Source organism: Pseudorasbora parva, chromosome 25 (assembly GCF_024679245.1).
Source record: "Pseudorasbora parva isolate DD20220531a chromosome 25, ASM2467924v1, whole genome shotgun sequence".
In the NCBI taxonomy this organism is placed as follows: Eukaryota; Metazoa; Chordata; class Actinopteri; order Cypriniformes; family Gobionidae; genus Pseudorasbora; species Pseudorasbora parva.
This window is the reverse complement of record NC_090196.1, coordinates 7,048,439-7,067,139: the sequence shown is the minus strand read 5'-3', so window position 1 is coordinate 7,067,139 and position 18,701 is coordinate 7,048,439. Positions and strand designations below refer to the sequence as shown.

Sequence of the window (18,701 nt, the reverse complement as noted above, 5' to 3'; positions counted from 1 at the left end):
CATTTTCCGATTCACTACTTTTCACCATTTATTCCCTCAAGCACTCCTGCGCGGTGTCATGACAAATCCGGTCTGCCGGTGAAATTGTGTCTGCTTAGGACCCCAGAGCGATTCGATTGTTCTATTGGCTGAAATAACTTTTAATGGGTAATCTGTTCAGAGCCTGATTACAATTCTTACAAAATGACGTTTTGATTTTTGTTGTTTAAATTGTGTTAAAATAGTCTTTAATGTCTTACAAATCATATGTTTCATATACAAGTAGTATATAACTGAAGCTAAACGTGCTTATATGAGTATATAAAATATATACAAGCATATCTTATAATCTATTTATTTTGTGCACCTGTTCTGTATATTACTGTTTTTTTATTCTTTATTATTTACATTATAGGTACATTACTATGTCATGATTTTGTATTGGTATACCAATACAAGTATTGTATTACTTAGTTTATCAGTTGAAATAATTCAGAATATGTTTTTGCTCCCATTATAGCAATCAATTACATTGGTCCGTTAAGTCCACAAGACCGTAGGGTGTCCCATTCGTCATTTAAGCGTAAAGAAGGGTGTTCGTGAGCGCCCCCTTTATGGCTGTTATGCGCCCTCGATGCGCACTTCAGCTGAGCCCGCAAAGTTTGCGAGCTACACAGAGGACTTCTACACGACAGTCAAAGCGGCATTACGTTGTGAAAGTGCGGACTCAGAGGAAGACCGTGAGGGTTTAGGGTGCCATTTGGGACAGGGCCTGAGGTGAAACTGCGGTCAATCAACAGTCGTGGGAGCGTTGTCCGGTCGTGTGACGTCACACAGTCAAACGCCTTGATTTCAAAAATCAATTAAAAAATAAAAACACTGGATGGATTTTTATCATTATAGGATGGTTGTGTACAGGCACGATCAACACAATTCCATACAATCAGCTTGTAAAAGTGCATGTACCATATGACCCCTTTAACCCAAACCTGTCTTACTCGAGGTATGCTGGTTCCGAAAACACATCTGGGAATAAGTTCAGACAACTCAGAGTATATTCTTGGTTAACACAAGAAACTAAGAAAAAAGCTTCTTCTTTTGATTAATGGCGATTTACATAACCTATTTTTGTGCATTAAATCTGTCTTTGTTTAATAAGAAATCTTTATTCACTGAGAATAAGGATTATATTGTTTGTTTGAGGCTAATTAATTGAATGCAAATGAGATGACAAAATAAATAATAAATATAATTTTAAATTAATTATAACATTTCAACGTATTTTTATTCTAATTCTTTAGAATTAATATAAATTGTATATTATATAACTGAAACAAATTTGGTAATAATATAACACATCTAAATACCTCTTAATCAAACTAACCGAGCCGCCCCAGTGCAGGTTATGTTCAGAGAGTGAGTTGCTTTGGCTACTTATAGATCCTGAAAGTTAGTTTTTGGAACCAAAAGTTGAGGTTATTCACTTTCTTACACTTAAACATCCCCAGGTATGTCAGATAACCTGCTTTCTGGAATACACCCCTGGGTGGAGACAGTGGCATTGAACTGTAGGTTCAGTGATTAGTAGCCGATGAGCATAAGATCATGCCGGTGTGTATCTCTACAGAACACTAGTGGGTGTGGGCATTTTCAACCACTTTACCCAATTTGCTCTAATCCACTGGGGCCTTGGTTTAGTGCTGGGCCTTCATGGTTTTATCAAGTCTGTTGAAAACATGGTTGAAAAACAACTATTGTAGTTTGAAATTGGCCACTTATTGGTAAATGCCCATTTTGGTTTAGCTTGTCTGCTTATCAGTAGTCTAATTGATGCTTCTTTATTAGAGAGAAAACACAGGTGCCTCCTATTGTGTTGAACCACCTCACCTATGACTTCTAGTGATGTCCGGTTCGCGAACGAATCGTTCTTTTTAACCGGATCTTTATAGTGAACCGGTCGAACCAGTTCACCAAATCGAACTGAATCGTTCTAAACGGTTCGCGTCTCAAATCAGGGCTGATCCCACAAATACTGTAGATATTAACTTTCTGCCATCAGTGACAGTCTCTCAAACTAGAAATAAAACGAATATCTTGAAGTAGATGCTGTAACTCCAATCGTTAGCTGAAGTGAGATGTTTTGCTGAGAGATCTGATGAACTCACGAGCAGCTGATACTGAGCATGCGCGTGTAACCGAACGTACCGGTTCGGTTGTCGGACCCTCGGATCAGCAGTACAGAATCAAAACCGTTTCTATCGGACACGTTCGATACTGAGAACCGATGAGCCGATGAGCTGCGCATGCGTGTTATTTGTTCAGAGGAACGAAATGCAGGTTAAGTGTATTTAAAACTTATCACGTTTGGAAACATTATAACAAAGCTGTCACTGTATTATTTTAAAGTTTTGGAAACAATAGATTGTAAAACGGTCAAATTAAACATTTATTTGTTTTATCAATAATGCATGATATTTTCAGGAACAGCTTTTATCTTATTTAATTTCTAAGTCGATAAAGATTTTAAAATAGATGTAATCAAAACAGTAGCCTATGATATAGACTATTCAGCTAGCAGCAGTTCGCAGCTCAGCACCCTGTGCTCAGCACACACACACACACACACAACACACACACACACACACTGATACAGCGGTTCTCGAGTCAGATCGACCGGTTGCAACGGATCACTGGTACAGAATCGAGAACCGTTTCTATCGGACACATTCGATCTTTCGGACATGTTCGATTCTGAGAACCGGTGAGCTGAGATACTGAGCATGCGTGATAGCGTCGTAACCGAACTGTTTCTCTCGGACTGGGACAGCTGATGCTGATAATACATGAGCCCGGGTGAACTGAGGATTTGTGTAAGTATTATGTCAATGTAAGTTTATTTAATCCGTGTAAAACATCAGTGTGTGCACGACAGTGACAGTGACAGTCTCTCTAGAAATAAAACTAATATCTTGAAGTAGATGTTGTAAATCGATTCAGTTCGATTTTGTGAACTGTATTGAGTGCTGTTGCTAAACATAAATGAAAAAATGTTTCCAAGATGATGATGATGTCAATTATAATTATTACTATACTAAGTTTTGATTACAAATACTTTATATGGATGTGTTTGAATGTATATTCATCCGCCGGGATGATAGAAATGACGTCATTACGTAAAGACGTAAAAGAACCGGTGATCCGGTTTTTTTAACCGGATCATTGAAACGAACTGTCCGAAAGAACCGGTTCGCGGAAAAGAACCGAACTTCCCATCACTAATGACTTCCCATAGAGCAGGGGTATCCAAACCTGGTCCAGGAGAGCTACCGTCCTGCAGATTTAAGCTCCAACCTGAATCAAACACACCTGAACCAGCAAATTGTGATAATCAGAGTGCTAGATAATTACAGACAGGTGTGTTGGAGCAGTGCTGGAACTGAAATCTGCAGGACGGCAAGCTCTCCAGGGCCAGGTTGGGACACCCCTGCCATAGAGCAATATACTGTTTTATTTCTCTGAATAACAAGGAAATTATTAGGAACCATAGGGTTAAATAATGTACATTACTTAACAGTACAGGTGGATCTATGAAAAATGCATTATAAAAGTTGTACACCTATTTTGACACTAGACAAAAAGAACACATTTCTATTTTTCTCCATAAGTTATTACTCTATAGTAAGCGTAGACTATGCTGTATATAAAAAAGGCCCTAATGTAACGCCACTTTTTACCCGTATTCAGTATTTAAACTGGAAAGAAACTCATTCAATGCAGTTTTGGGTGGCTCTCAAAAGAGCCTTTGGGGTTTGATGCGGGTTTAGGCGCGCTCTCCGCGGATGCGGCGGGCCAGCTGGATGTCTTTGGGCATGATGGTGACCCTCTTGGCGTGGATGGCGCACAGGTTGGTGTCCTCGAACAGGCCGACCAAATAAGCCTCGCTGGCCTCCTGCAGGGCCATCACAGCGGAGCTCTGGAAGCGCAGATCCGTCTTGAAGTCCTGCGCGATTTCTCTCACCAGCCGCTGGAAGGGCAGTTTGCGGATCAGCAGCTCGGTGGACTTCTGATAACGGCGGATCTCTCGTAGAGCCACGGTCCCGGGCCTGTAGCGGTGAGGCTTCTTGACGCCGCCGGTGGCCGGAGCGCTCTTACGGGCGGCTTTAGTAGCGAGCTGCTTCCTCGGGGCTTTACCACCGGTAGATTTACGAGCGGTCTGCTTAGTTCTTGCCATGGCTGGAGTTAGTTTTATCTGTCCTGCTTGCGCTGGAAATGCTGCTTCATTGTGACTCGACTGATTTTATAGCATTGGCCCGCCACGCGCTCACAGTGACGCGAGAGGTTGCCAAGCCTTGTAATAGGCTAACATGTGACGTCTGTGCTAGCCAATGACAGCGCGTTTCCTCTTTTCAAACACGCGGAGAGTTTCCCGCTCGAACTGCGTCTGTTTGACTAACGTTACGTCAAACAAAGAGTACACGACACCTCCCTTTCATCCAATACATTGTTGTATTTATTTGTTCTGCAATACTGGCCTTAATTCCCAGTGGTTGCGCAGATTTCGGATTATAAAACAATCATATTACTGTCTAAAAGCACCGCAGCCTGAAAAGACACACTAGGGTTGCCATTCGCCCTGTTAAAGAGATTTTCTGTAGAGCAGCCGCTACTAAAGGGCGAAGACTCACAGTGACATTGATCAATTTATTATCCTGAAGCTAACGTGCATATTATTTCAATTAATTTAAACATTATCAAAGTTTTACATACTAGGTATTAATATTAAGCGTGGTGGCAAACAGACACATTAGGGGATCATGTGTTCATTACTAATTTAGTGACTTATGACAAGATAGAAAAAAAAAAAAAAAAAAGTTCTACACAACTGGTATGATGGGGCATTTCCTTTCCCGATGGAATAACTTTAAGGTGTTCATAAACACTTCAAAGTAAAGCGCTCTTTATCAGATTGAGTGGGTGGCTCTTAAAAGAGCCTTTGTGTTTTGACTGGAACCCGTTTACTTGGACTTGGCGGGCTTCTCGGTCTTCTTGGGCAGCAGCACGGCCTGGATATTGGGCAGCACGCCGCCCTGAGCGATGGTCACTCCGCCCAGGAGTTTGTTCAGCTCCTCGTCGTTGCGCACCGCCAGCTGCAGGTGACGGGGGATGATGCGAGTCTTCTTGTTGTCCCGAGCGGCGTTTCCGGCCAACTCCAGGATCTCAGCGGTGAGATACTCGAGCACAGCCGCCAGATAAACCGGAGCACCGGCACCGACGCGCTGAGCGTAGTTGCCTTTGCGGAGAAGTCTGTGGACACGGCCGACGGGAAACTGCAGTCCCGCCCTGGAGGAGCGAGTCTTAGCCTTTGCTCGGGCTTTGCCACCGGTTTTGCCTCTGCCGCTCATTTTCGTTATTAATGATTAAAATTCTGCTCAGTCGAAACTAAGAGAGTGAACTTTAACGGGCCACACACAGTATTTATACTAGACTGCCAGTCGCTCATTGGTTTAGAGTCTGAAGAGATTTTAACCAATCACTGAACTTCCCTTCAAAGCCCAGCCCCCTTTTCTAGCGGGAATAATTATGCACACATTTAATAATATTGACTAATATGATAGAAAAACAGATGCAATATATAAATAGATGAAACTACTGAAATATGTATTAGCAAATTCATATAAATGCATTCAAGATGGTAAGGGAATTATCCCTTAATATTCATGGAACAATGTGGGTTTTTTTTTTCTGTGCAGGTAATGAGTAAACATTTTGCAGTAAAATGTACTTCACTATCAGTGTTACTGGGGTTAATATGGATATTAATCGCTGTCTGATTGTGTATTCTGGGCACACTGATATTCTAATACTGTAGTTTTGTTCCTATTGTAATATTGGAGTTTAATCTCTGCCTTTATTGTGCGTGGGGTTGTTTGTAGTGTTATAGTCCTCCAGCAGAGTAAATATATTCTGTCTGTTCTGTGCTATATAACATCCCATTTGCACTGTCTTCCTGTTCATTTGAATCAATTTGTTTTATATGTATAAAAATGACTTATTTAAGATAAATTATATCTTAGCTGGTCAGTTTTATTCTTACATTATTTTAGATTGCATGAGTAAGTGGCCACAAGTAAAACAAAATAATATTTTTTTCCAAAAACGACCAAATCAGTAAATTACAGGAGTTTTGCTCTTTTTTTAGGAACTAGTGGTTGGCTCTTAAAAGAGCCGTTGATGAATAAACCTTATTTGTTTGTACTGATAAGAATTACTTCTTTTTGGGAGCTGCCTTCTTAGGCTTGGCGGCTTTAGGCTTTGCCGTCTTGGGTTTCGGTGCCTTGGCTTTTTTGGGGCTTTTGGCTGCTTTCTTAGCGGCTGCTGGCTTCTTTGCCTTCTTGGGGCTCTTCATCGCCTTCTTGGCGGCTGTGGCGGCGGGTTTCTTGGCCTTCTTGGGTGACTTCTTGGCGGCTTTGGGCTTCTTTGCCGCTGCGCTCTTGGGCTTCTTGGCGGCGGCGGGTTTCTTGGCCGCGGGCTTCTTCGCTTTAGGAGCCGCTTTCTTGGCTGGTTTCTTCTTGATCTCGGCTTGCTGTTTGTTGAGCTTGAATGAGCCCGAGGCGCCGGTCCCTTTGACCTGCACCAGAGCGCCTTTAGTCACCAGGCTCTTGATGGCGATCTTGACGCGGGAGTTGTTCTTCTCCACGTCGTAGCCGCTGGCGGCGAGAGCTTTCTTCAGCGCGGCGAGGGACACGCCGCTCCTCTCCTTGGAAGCGGACACAGCTTTGACGATAAGCTCGCCGACGCCTGGACCTGCTTTCTTGGCTTTCGCAGCCGACTTCTTCTTGGGCGCTTTGGCCGGGGCGGCAGCAGCCGGGGCTGGGGCGGTTTCTGCCATCTCTCTTTCTCTGGTCGGATCAAACGCTTCTGGTTTCAGCAATGAATGAATGAATGGCGCTCGCGCAGCGCTGCTCTATTAAATAACACATGAGAACCTTGTAGACTCAACCCGCTCGCTCTGTGTCTGTGCGCGTCCACGAACCCCTCACGCATTTGGGGCAAAACTGAAGCGGTAAAATGGTTTGTCACAGTCAAAACAAAGTGAACACCAAGCAGAGGTTCTGCGCTTTCATTAGAGACTAAAACACGCCAGGAGGAAATGTTTATTTTGCCTCCATCAGATCAAACCCGAGGCGAGCATCAGCCACGGGGAAAAGCCGCATGTAAATTTGACGGATAGTTTAAGTGTTAAAGTTGCTAAAAGCCCAAACGCGTCTTCTGTGTGTTCAGCAGACAGTCTGAAAGAGACTTTAATGAATTCAGCATCAGTGAGGGCGTGAGGAGGCTTTCATACAGATGTTGTTTTGGGCAGCTTGAAGCACACGAACATCATCCGGAGGATCCCAGTCTCTCTGTGACTCTCATGTCTGGCCAGCAGATGATCTGTCCCTATAATAACAATAATCACATTAATACATTCACATGATCCCTCGGGTTTTAATGTTTTAACTTAATCATCATTTGTTTCTCCTCATTCATCTCAGTTTTCAGCATGTGAATGAGGATTGTGTTCGAGCTCATCTTGATGAGTTGTTCATTTACAGACTTAACTTTTTCTCACTATTTCGTATTTCCCTTCTAGCTTATACTTTTCAGAACAATGTTTGAATCTTATTAGCATGTCTTATATCATTGCCTCTTATATTCCTCATGTGTAAGTCTATTTTGATAAAAGTGTCTCCTTAGTGAATGCATGTACATAATAAAGCATAAGTCACTTATTGTAAATGTGTTATTTATTTATTTATTTATTTATTTATTTATTTATTTATTTATTTATTTATTTTATTTTATTTTATTTTTAACCACTATAATTGATAAAATAGTCAGACCCTGAACCAACACACCAGATCAAGATAATGAAGTATTCGGTGTAGGAATAACATGGTGGACAAAATAATAGCAGTGTGGACGAATGGATGGCTGGATGATTTACTATCACTCACATACATCTAGTTACATTATTACTTTGGGTTTAGATGGGCAACAATATGTAAAACATTGCCAAATAACTTTATATACACTACTTTTTTAACTTTAAACATGAATTACTTTCACAATCACCATGCACACTCTGTGTCCACACTGTTAGCTCTTCTGATATATCAGGGTGACACTAACAGAGTGGACATTCAGACTCAAATTCAGCCATGAATGCGTATTTGGCGCGCTGTCCGGGGAGGGCTTCGGGCTCGGAAATTTTGCCTGAACCCAGAACCCATCAACTGTCTGGTTACCGACATTCTTCAAAATATCTATCTTTGTGTTCAGTAAAAGAAAGAAATTTATACAGGTTGAGGGTGAGTAAATGATGACACAATTAAACATTTTGGGTGAACTATCCTTTAAATCATTTAATTTTTATAGATTTGTAATTTTACCCAAACATTTGAATACATATTGATTGTTTTGTTTGCTAAAAAAAAGTGCTGAAATGAAATAAATTGTTCACAGAGAAATGTTAACTTATTGAAAAAAAATGTATATGTTCAGAAAATATATAGGTTTGAAATCCTGCTGTTTTTAAATCATTACATTTTATACATTTGTAATTTTACCCAAACATTTTAATAAAAATTTATTTTGTATGTTCAGAAAAGTGATGAAATTAAAAATTTACAGAAAAATTGTAACATTGAAAGAATTATGCTATACTATTTTTTTTATGAATTTTTGAATTTAAAAGTGAGAACATAAATGGCATTTGTGACAGTGTCTTTATTTTACAGTACACAAAATTAATGCAGTAATCCTGATTACAGTATAGTTATAAAATACAGTACTGTGATTATTACTGTACATTTTTTTTACAGTAATTTAAGTTACTGCGATTATATTTACAGTAAGAATACTGTGAAATGAAATACAGCAACTTACTAGCTAATTGCTGCCAGCAAGTTGCTGTATTTTTCACAGTTTTCTTTTTACAGTGTACACATACATGTATTCACTATCCATTGTACAATTGTTGGTGTCGTCGTGTACATTTCCAAACAGCAACGACTATAAATTCTGATCTAGCTGTAGCCTAGCTGCAACGTACAGTCATTTTAAAGATAATTTTTGGATAGATAAATGTGAGGATTTGTATGAGTTTCAACTCCCTTTTTGATCACTCTTTCTATTATTGTCTCTCTTTTAATAACCCTTTCAATCTATCTCTATCACTCCAGCTATTTCTGTTTCAACAGTAAACATGACTTAAATCGTTATTAATAGTGAGGTTGTGAGGCAATATATGCCAGTTCATTTATTTGCTTTCAAATGTCAAAATAATAAAACACTTTTGGTGAATGAGATGATCGGAAAACTACATACCAGAGTGGCAGCATCATCAAGAACGTGAGACTTTTAGTTTTTTTCATGGATGACTGCTGACTTTGAAATTTGTCCAGCTTTTTTGAGAGTCTTAAGTTTTGGGGTTGTGGGTGGTTGCATAATGAACACATTTTAGGGATGCCACAATTCTCAATATAATATTGAATATTGCTTGTGAATTGCGTTTTTTTTTCTCGGTGTGGGTAAAACATTCAATATGTCCATCATTTTTACTGTCTATCAATATTGATTTATTAGCTTCGATATCGAAGCAAATACACAAGTAATTAAAGGGTTAGTTCATTTAAAAAATGAATTTTCTGTCATTAATGACTCACCCCACACCCATAAGACCTCCGTTAATCTTCGGAACACAGTTTAAGATATTTAATATTAAGTCCGACAGCCTCTAAAACTGTTAGGGGTTAACAGCTTATGACCCAGGACCAGTAGTAAAGAAATTAAGACAGAGTCAGGATTGCAATTTATTAAAAGAAAAATTTACTTAAAGGAGTACTTCAGCACCTGGAAGAAGATTCTCTATTTAAACTGGGTCATTAATGTAGTAGAAATGTGAAATTATTTTTTTAATTTGATGCTTTCTAGACTGAGAAAAGACAGAAAATGTATTTTTATCTCATGGGGATGAAAGACAACAATTCCCAGAATGCTTCGCTGCCACTCCCAAAGCCACCTCTACTGGATTACTGAATCACTTTCACTTTCCCACCTCAACCGCGTTTATTTTCATAAAATCGGTTCTGAAGGGGGGGATTCTGATATCCACTGCCGCTTCAATATACCTGTATATATTCATATCCTAATTAACTTCATAATCAAAACCTTAATTAATATTTATCTTCCTATATTTCCTATATTATTATAATGATTCTATCCAGTTATGATTTTGTTTTAGTTTCTTGTTTTCTAAAGTGTGTATTTGGTCTCTGAGGAGTGACTGAGGGTCTGGCCTAGAGATGTGTGATGTGTCACTAAACACTGGCAACAAGGTCATGTGTTTGGATTTTGGAGGTATCGCACACCCCTAACATGTCAGGAGTGGAGTAACAGCGTTTGCTCACTTAGCCCGGCTTACAGATATGAAATATGGATTTGTCTTTCATTTAATTTATTATGTTTTATTCCTTTTATATTTCCTTTTACTGAAACACTAAAAAGTCAAGATGAATATTGCCTGTACTATTGTTTGTCCCTCTCACTAAAAAAAAGCACATGTTATCAGTATGTTTTGGTAAGAACTAGTTAAAACTGGAGCGTAATCAGCTCCAACCTTGGAGAGACTGTGTATCTGTGTGTGTGCGCAATATGCTATGTTACAGATCAGAATGGTGTTCAATGGGCACCCTAAGAGATGGGTGGACTTGTTGTTCTGGGCAAGCTGGCGCCTGCTCCAGATCTGGAAGGTCACTACGGGCCTAATTCTGGGTGAAAGCATCAACAAGTGACACGTCAGTGGAAACGTGCATCAGATTAACTGACTTGAGTGGAAATTTACCATGACTGTGCATTGTCTCTGAGCCAATCAGAACCATCCACATCGCAGTAAGGACGTGGATAAGACCTTGAAAATGGTATAACTGTTGGGACAATTGTATGTAATATAGGGCGAGGCAACAAGACGGTGAGAGAGGGAGCGCGGCCTTCGAACTCCTTGTGAGACTTGAAGCTGGCTTCTGCTTTTGAAACTGCAAACTATTCTTAAGTAAATGTTTCTTTTATTTAATTGGAATCCTGACTCTGTCTTCATTTCTTCACTACTGGTCCTGGGTCATAAGCTGTTAACCCCTAACAGTTCAGTTAGAGAACAGACACTACAATTAAAAACTGAACGTGTCTGTTCAATATGTGATTTAGCCGCTGAGGGAGTCTCAAAGCCCAAAACGCTGCAGGAGTCAGGTTACATTGACAGTCATGGATGGAGCTCGTGATGAAAGCTGAGGTAAACTTGTCCACGGCATAGATTCACAGCGCATGCAAAGCTTAACTTTCATGGGAATTATTTTGAGAAGTTGAAAAACTTACTTTGCTCTGCTGGCCTCACCTTTCATGAATGCCTAAGGCTGCAGCTGTGAGCTGAGCTGTGAGTGTGATCTCCAATCCCCTCACGCGAGTTGAAAACATGCAGAAATGGCTCACTCTGCTGGCTGTAGTCTTTAGCCTCTGGCCAACAATTCCTCCGATGGCGCAAATTGACAATATTTGCGTCATGGGAGGAATTTTTCCAGAAATAAAATGCATAAATCTCTTGTCTCAGGGGGATATGAGAGTGGGGAAACACAATCATTTGAATATACTCCAGGGTTTAACTGTATTTCAGGTGGTAAGGGAATTATATCCCTTAATATTCTTGGAACAATTTGTGTTTTCTTTCTTCTGTGCAGTTAAGTGTAAACATATATTTGAACTAAAATGGTGAAACAATTTTTAAACGATAAAAATAGTAATATTGGAGTTTAATCACTGCCTTTATTGTGTGTGGGGTTGTTTGTAGTGTTACAGTCCTCCAGCAGTGTCGAGTGAATATATTCTGTCCAGTGCTATATAACATCCCATTTGTCATTGATCAATGTCTTCCTGTCCATTTTAATCAATTTAATTATTAAAATGGGCCCAAATATCTAACACATTCATGTCCATTTAGTAAGTTAACCTATGCCTAAACACGATACATTTAAAATTTGAAAATTTAAATTTTCATCCACTTTGGAGAATATGGTTCACAACATCGTATTCTTCTAAAAAGTTTGCCACTTTTAGGAATGCTGTTCTCTCACAATCTTCAGGTCTTCCGACTTTGAATCGTTTGGGTTTGTTGCCAGGGTTCACAGAAAATTGACTCATATTCTTCATATTTCGAAAATTAGTGTTGCATATGTTGTGGTAAATTGTATCTGTACAACCATTTGCTGGAAGTCTCCTGTTCTTACTGGGTAGATATCAATTTTCTCTCTCTTCTTATTTTTCTTATCTATTTCAGTTGGTTGTCCACAGAACAAGCAATGCTCTTGAAAATTAAAGTTCTGTTCTGAGCGGAGATTATATTTGATTTGTGGTTGTTGCAAAGATGGTATTACATTATCATGTACAATATTTTCTGCTTTACAATAGCTGCGGCGGCATTTGATGTGTACTCGGTCTCCAGGAATTGTCACTAAGATACTTCCACATTGAGCACTGGCACAGTTCACACCATTGCGGCCTTTTGCTCGTAGAACAACTGATGTGTTTTCATCACTGAAAGACTCATTACATATTTTGCACTTCTCCATTTCTCCTTGAAAAAGGTATCAAAGTGTTGTCTAGCAATGAAATTAGGTCCAATAGAATTTGAAGTCTGGTGTGTGGCCTGCCTGGTCTGAAATACTTGCTAACTACAAAAAGAGAAGCAGTTTTGGTGTCTGGCAAAATTACTTTAAAGAGCTGGAATGTCTGGAAAGTGTCTCTATCTGGTTTTTCATCTCGTCTGTGTGAGAGTGAATCATTTGGTAAGAATGACTTCTGCCTGTAATCTCATAATTTTACCAACAATCCCAATCTTTTGTAAATCTACCAGCCCAAAATGTTATCTCACCACATTACTAATGACTAAAATGGCTATTCTGACTTTTTCTGATGTTATCTGTGGGGGATTGTCATTAGGTAAGGCTTGTTTGCAAATAAAAAAAAAGAATTTAGAAAGAAACTGGTGGCAAGATTGGGCAATCACTTCCTAAGGTCAATTCAAGTCTTTTATGGCAAGTGACTTCAAATGTATCGTGTTTAGGCATAGCTTAACTTACTAAATGGACATGAATGTGTTAGATATTTGGACCCTGTTTTTTCTACTTTTAGGGCTTCTTGGCCATAAGTCAATTAGGCATAGTGCCGAGCTTATTTGCATATTTAAAATAGATTTTCCCAAGAAACTTGGAAAACAAAAATGTTACTTTACATGCATGTATACTTTCACTGTGAGGTTTGAATGTAATAGGAGTAAAGAAAAAAAAAAAAAAAAACCTTTAGGGAGTATTCGATTAGTATATTGCTCATTTTGCTTATTAAAATTCAATTTCAAAGAAACTTCTAATACAAAATGTTTTACTTTTCATGTAGACTTTCATTGTGTAAAGTTTTATTGTGGTAGGAGTAAAGGAAAAAATAAGCCTATTTGGGTGTATTTTGGGCATATTCGATTAGTGTGTAGCTCATTTGCATAGTAAAATTCATTTTCAAAGAAACTTGTAAAACAAAAAAAATGTACTTTTCATGTGTACTTTCATTGTGGAAAGTTTCGTTTTGATAGGAGTAAAGGGAAAAAATAGCCCCATTGGGGTTGTCTGGCCTTACTGGCACACATCTCAGATTGATGAGAATTTGACATATTTCCTCAACTAGGATTTCTTAGGACTTTTAGTATGTTGTTCTGGACACCTCATAGAAAAGATCTAAGCTGAAAAAAAATATTTTACAATTAGTTCTATTTTTGGCTCCAAAATGAGTTACTATGCCTGGACTATCAGTAAAGGATTGATTTGTATTGTACGTAGTGGTTGTTATTGATAAATATTTAATAAAATGTATCTAATTTATTTATATTTAAAAAAAATTACTCTGTCCTAACAATTAAGAAATGCTCTAATAATATTTAGCTTTTTACTGTTTTATAGCTTTATTGCAACACCACCAACACACACATATACAATTCACACACAAGGCACATTTAAGAGCCAGTCTCTCTCTCTCTCTCTCTCTCTCTCTCTCTCTCTCTCTCTCTCTCTCTCCAGTTATGTATTAAAAGTATGATGACACTCGAAGACCTTGATGAACTCGCACATTAAAGATCCCTGCGTAAGAGGAGAAGGTTGAGTACGCTAGCTATTTACTTGAATGGACGCACAGAGGTATGTCTACATTGCAGGTCAAGTAATAAGAAATTAGGAAATATAAAAATTAAGTAATATTAACATTACAGTACATTTCATTGTTTTATTACCATATTTCTGGTAAATATTTCTTCACTATAATAAGGGCATTTATTAATTTTTGTAAGTTAAGCATTGACTGTGCATTACATTACACTAAGTTACATGACAACAGTACATCATATAGCGAAGATTTGATTATTTACACTACAAATAATGTGACATGAACATAAAAGTCTTCATTAAAAACTGAAATGATATTTAACTACTTCCAGCCATTGACGACACCGTTGACCCCACTGATGACCCTTCAAAATGTAATTGAAAATTTTTATACAGAGTGCTTTGGTGATAACCAAGCAATCATCGTGAAAAACACACATCTTTGCAAGAATAAGGTCTACGGCTGGTAAAGTTTCCTTTGGTTGCCTTTGAATGCACACAAACTATAATCATTCATTGCACTTGTCATTTACATGCATTTCCTCTGTGCCAAAAATATCATGGATTACTGGACCTGCAAAGAAATTTACTGTGCCCTTCCCAAAACCGGGGCCTGTACAACGACACCGTCGAGAACTGCTACTTTCTCACTTTTGCTGATATATTACATGACGTGTCAAGTTTAGTGATGAGGTATTCATTATATTGTATATTATAAAGTGTAATGCATAGTAAATAAAAAAAGTATTTTAATTCCACTACTGTTTTAACAGTATTTTCTAAAGACAGAAAAAAAAGACATTTCTATCAATTTACTCCAATGTATATTGGAGTCATTTTTTAAATAGCAGCTAATCAGCTGCTCGATTGTAATTCTCGAAAAGACTGCTGAAAAATATGATGAGCTGAACTAGAATTTCACTACAACAGAAACTAAAGTGTGAGATGTGGTCCTGCCACAGATGCAATTGATTCAATTGTTTCAAATACATACAGTTGCACTATTATATTGAAAATTCCGTTAAGAAGCGTCTTATACAATAGATTTGTTAGTTCTCAACGACACGTTACAGAAACAAACCATCAATATGATTAATCATTAGCATTGAGCTCTTTAACTGAGAAGATGGGTGGCTCTTAAGAGAGCCTTTGGGGTGGTTAAGGTCAGCGCACACTTCACTTGGAGCTGGTGTATTTGGTGACGGCCTTTGTGCCCTCGGACACGGCGTGTTTGGCCAGCTCTCCGGGCAGCAGCAGACGCACGGCGGTCTGGATCTCTCTGGAAGTGATGGTGGAGCGCTTGTTGTAGTGCGCCAGACGAGACGCCTCACCGCCGATGCGCTCGAAGATGTCGTTGACGAAAGAGTTCATGATGCCCATCGCCTTGGAGGAGATGCCGGTGTCAGGATGAACCTGCTTCAGGACTTTGTACACATAGATGGCGTAGCTCTCCTTCCTGGACTTTCTGCGCTTCTTTCCTCCTTTACCGGCAGTCTTGGTGACGGCCTTCTTGGAGCCTTTCTTAGGCGCGGACTTTGTTGGTTCAGGCATGACGCTGAGTCGATGTGAGTTCAGAAGCGAGACAGAGGCATTTATTGACCGCCATATGCTAATTTACTGAGCGATACGGGGTTCCTCTGATTGCCTGTTGTCATAGGCCGAGCCCATAAACTCATATTTCATTGGACAACTCAAAGCATCACGAGAGGACAGAGGGCCAATCACGGACGGGTAAATATTAGCTCCGCCTAAAGCATTATATTCACAACCCCCCACAAGATTTCGTTTCCTTTGTTAATTACCCGCTTTTTTTGCTTTAATAAAAGTTTAAAAAGACTATTATTCTGCAAGATAGTGTAATCTGAAAACTCCTCTTTAGAATAAACGAATTACTCCTTTTAAAAGTAGATTTTATACCAGAAATTCCCCCATACACAAAAGCCCCTTTACCACGAACATTTAATTGCTCCCCAATTGTAACCGTTTTCTTGATTCTGTAACAGCAAGACATTATCTTTAAAATACGTATTAATAGAACACTAAAAGCCGATTGCAACGCATTTGTACAGCATTAAAACACCCCAAGAGTTAAATCGTTTAATATATTCTTTGCAGAACGGTCACATTTCTGAACCCGGAACAATTTGCCCTTATGTGAAAATTATGTGGCATATAAAACAACATATGAACTGCTTAACAGAACATGAACTGCGTGTAATTTTTCTGCGGTTAATTATGAAGTAAATTCTATAATCATTATTAAGATATGTAATGTCGATATTGGGCTTTAATATTTTTGTTCTGGCTATTTTATCCGTATCACCAACTTTGCCATGCCTCTTTAAGTGAGAGAGTGTGTGGCTCTTAAAAGAGCCGTTGGGTTTGTGATTTCTCTTGATTTCAGGCGTTTAACCTCCGAAACCGTACAGGGTGCGTCCCTGTCGCTTCAGCGCGTACACAACATCCATGGCGGTGACGGTCTTTCTCTTAGCGTGCTCGGTGTAGGTCACAGCATCGCGGATAACGTTCTCCAGAAACACCTTCAACACTCCGCGGGTCTCCTCGTAGATCAGACCGGAGATGCGCTTGACACCGCCGCGACGAGCCAGACGACGGATGGCGGGTTTGGTGATTCCCTGGATGTTATCGCGCAAAACTTTACGGTGACGCTTAGCGCCTCCTTTACCAAGCCCCTTACCGCCTTTGCCTCTTCCAGACATGGTTAACTTCAGTAGATCAAACTACAAAAATAAGTGGAGAGTCAGTGATGCAAAGAGGCTGATTATATTTGCTTACAGGACCTGACAGAAGCCACCGCCGCGCAACAAGCCCCTCCCCTCGATATTGCTCGAGCACAAAACAATGTGATTTAACCCTTAACCCTCTATAGTGCGCAATGAGGTAAACAATATTTGTGGTGTTTTTCCTGCTTACAATATCACACTTTAACAATAGCAATAAATAAAAAAAATCTTAATTTTTATTTTTATTTATTTTTTAAGTTTGTTGCCTCAAGGCAACATTGTACCACAACGGACAAATTTAAACATTTTACGTTTTTATGTAGAAAAAATAAATATATTTACTGAAAAAATCAATTTATTTAACCAGAGACCTGAACAAACACATTTATCCAGTTTATAATGTATTACAAATTTCATATTTAATAAAAAGAAACATTTCAAATTCAGCTGTTGCTCTCAGGCAACATTGTACCATCATGGAACACAAGTATTACCAAACCATTACATCAAGCCAGCACATCAAGTTATTATAGCATATTATCATAACCATTTTCATCCTCATCTTCGGGCTCACCCTCACTCTCTCCCTGCCGGATTGTCACTATGGCCTCATCTTCCTCGTCACATGACACCTCATCCTCGCCCTCTTCTGTTGTGTTTTATACCCGTTTTGAATGCTATAAAAAATGTGCAGATCATAATATATGCAGTTATAGTATGTGTATTACTATTTTTATACATGCATTACAATATTGTGCAAAAATGCAGGTATATTTAGATAATTCTAACTCTTTTCCTTACAAACATGCTGTATTTGTATCCAACCTAGTGTGTCTGCTATGGCCTTCTGCGATTCAATTATGCAGTTTTATAAATATGGAGCCATGTGACCTGTGCACGTGACTGAAACAGGATACAAAATGGACCCCTGTGGGTCATGTGACCCATTTTATTACACTTTCATTGATTAGTATTGGAGTTCTTCTTCCCGGGGATAAGTTTGAACAATACATTGTTGTTTCATTTGATTAAGAATAATCTAAAATAGTCTATGTTGCCTGGAGGCCACACCGTACCATAGAGGGTTAAACCAGGGGTGTATTCCAGAAAGCAAGGTTAATATCGTCACATATACCCTGAGCTCTCGGTTAATTAACCCAAACTTACTCGAGGTATGCTGGTAACAAGAACACATCTGAGGCCCGTTGCATAAAGCTAGTTGAACAAACTCTGAGTTTCAGAGTATAGGTTTAGAGTTGACAAATCTAGATAAATCCAACCTGGTTTAGATCAAGTTCAACTGTTTCTCAAAGCTTGGTATAAACTTTTTCTGTCAACTCAGGTTTAATCCAGAGTTAGCAATTAACTCTGAAGCGCATGCACCTGAAAGTGTGACATATGCGTCAAACAGCCAATCACAGTGTCCAATTGATTCACTTCTCTTCTGAAGATTGAGAGATCGTTTAGAAAATTATCATGAAATTAAATGTGTTTACAAAGCAGGAATAAGCACTGCTGCTGTAGCGACAATTTGAGAAGGCAGCTAAAAGAATATCTCACTATATCAATGCATGACGTCAATCAAAGAAATATGTCTAATAATTATAGGTTCACAAAGAGCTCAGATGAATACACGTTGTTTAAAAGAATTATGAATGCATGTATTATATTTACTATTTGGCTACTTGTCAATCAATATAGTATTTTTATGAACTTATTTTATTAATTCAAAGTGATTATAATT

At 38.9% G+C, this 18,701-nt stretch overlaps 5 protein-coding genes across 5 annotated transcripts; all 5 read right to left on the bottom strand.

Moving 5' to 3' along the window:
- Nucleotides 1-3,756: 3,756 nt before the first annotated feature.
- Nucleotides 3,757-4,228, bottom strand: LOC137064669 (histone H3). Its single transcript, XM_067436133.1, has one exon. The coding sequence runs from the start codon at nt 4,208-4,210 to the stop codon at nt 3,800-3,802; it is 411 nt and encodes a 136-aa protein (XP_067292234.1). The 5' UTR covers nt 4,211-4,228; the 3' UTR covers nt 3,757-3,799.
- Nucleotides 4,229-4,952: 724 nt separating this feature from the next.
- On the bottom strand, nt 4,953-5,404 carry LOC137064672 (histone H2A-like). The gene has a single exon (XM_067436135.1). The coding sequence runs from the start codon at nt 5,379-5,381 to the stop codon at nt 4,995-4,997; it is 387 nt and encodes a 128-aa protein (XP_067292236.1). The 5' UTR covers nt 5,382-5,404; the 3' UTR covers nt 4,953-4,994.
- A 734-nt stretch (nt 5,405-6,138) lies between these two features.
- LOC137064668 (histone H1-like) lies at nt 6,139-6,897 on the bottom strand. The gene has a single exon (XM_067436132.1). The coding sequence runs from the start codon at nt 6,866-6,868 to the stop codon at nt 6,245-6,247; it is 624 nt and encodes a 207-aa protein (XP_067292233.1). The 5' UTR covers nt 6,869-6,897; the 3' UTR covers nt 6,139-6,244.
- Nucleotides 6,898-15,020: 8,123 nt separating this feature from the next.
- LOC137065308 (histone H2B-like) lies at nt 15,021-15,764 on the bottom strand. Its single transcript, XM_067436917.1, has one exon. The coding sequence runs from the start codon at nt 15,762-15,764 to the stop codon at nt 15,390-15,392; it is 375 nt and encodes a 124-aa protein (XP_067293018.1). The 3' UTR covers nt 15,021-15,389.
- Nucleotides 15,765-16,594: 830 nt separating this feature from the next.
- On the bottom strand, nt 16,595-17,541 carry LOC137065235 (histone H4). The gene is made up of 2 exons (XM_067436826.1): nt 17,532-17,541; nt 16,595-16,954 (listed from the first exon to the last, which is right to left on the bottom strand). The coding sequence occupies exon 2, from the start codon at nt 16,931-16,933 to the stop codon at nt 16,622-16,624; it is 312 nt and encodes a 103-aa protein (XP_067292927.1). The 5' UTR covers nt 16,934-16,954; nt 17,532-17,541; the 3' UTR covers nt 16,595-16,621.
- Nucleotides 17,542-18,701: the final 1,160 nt, after the last annotated feature.

Coding starts and splice junctions, on each gene's coding strand:
- LOC137064669 (XM_067436133.1), bottom strand. CDS start 4,210: ATGGCAAGAACTAAGCAGACCGCTCGTAAATCTACCGGTGGTAAAGCC.
- LOC137064672 (XM_067436135.1), bottom strand. CDS start 5,381: ATGAGCGGCAGAGGCAAAACCGGTGGCAAAGCCCGAGCAAAGGCTAAG.
- LOC137064668 (XM_067436132.1), bottom strand. CDS start 6,868: ATGGCAGAAACCGCCCCAGCCCCGGCTGCTGCCGCCCCGGCCAAAGCG.
- LOC137065308 (XM_067436917.1), bottom strand. CDS start 15,764: ATGCCTGAACCAACAAAGTCCGCGCCTAAGAAAGGCTCCAAGAAGGCC.
- LOC137065235 (XM_067436826.1), bottom strand. CDS start 16,933: ATGTCTGGAAGAGGCAAAGGCGGTAAGGGGCTTGGTAAAGGAGGCGCT.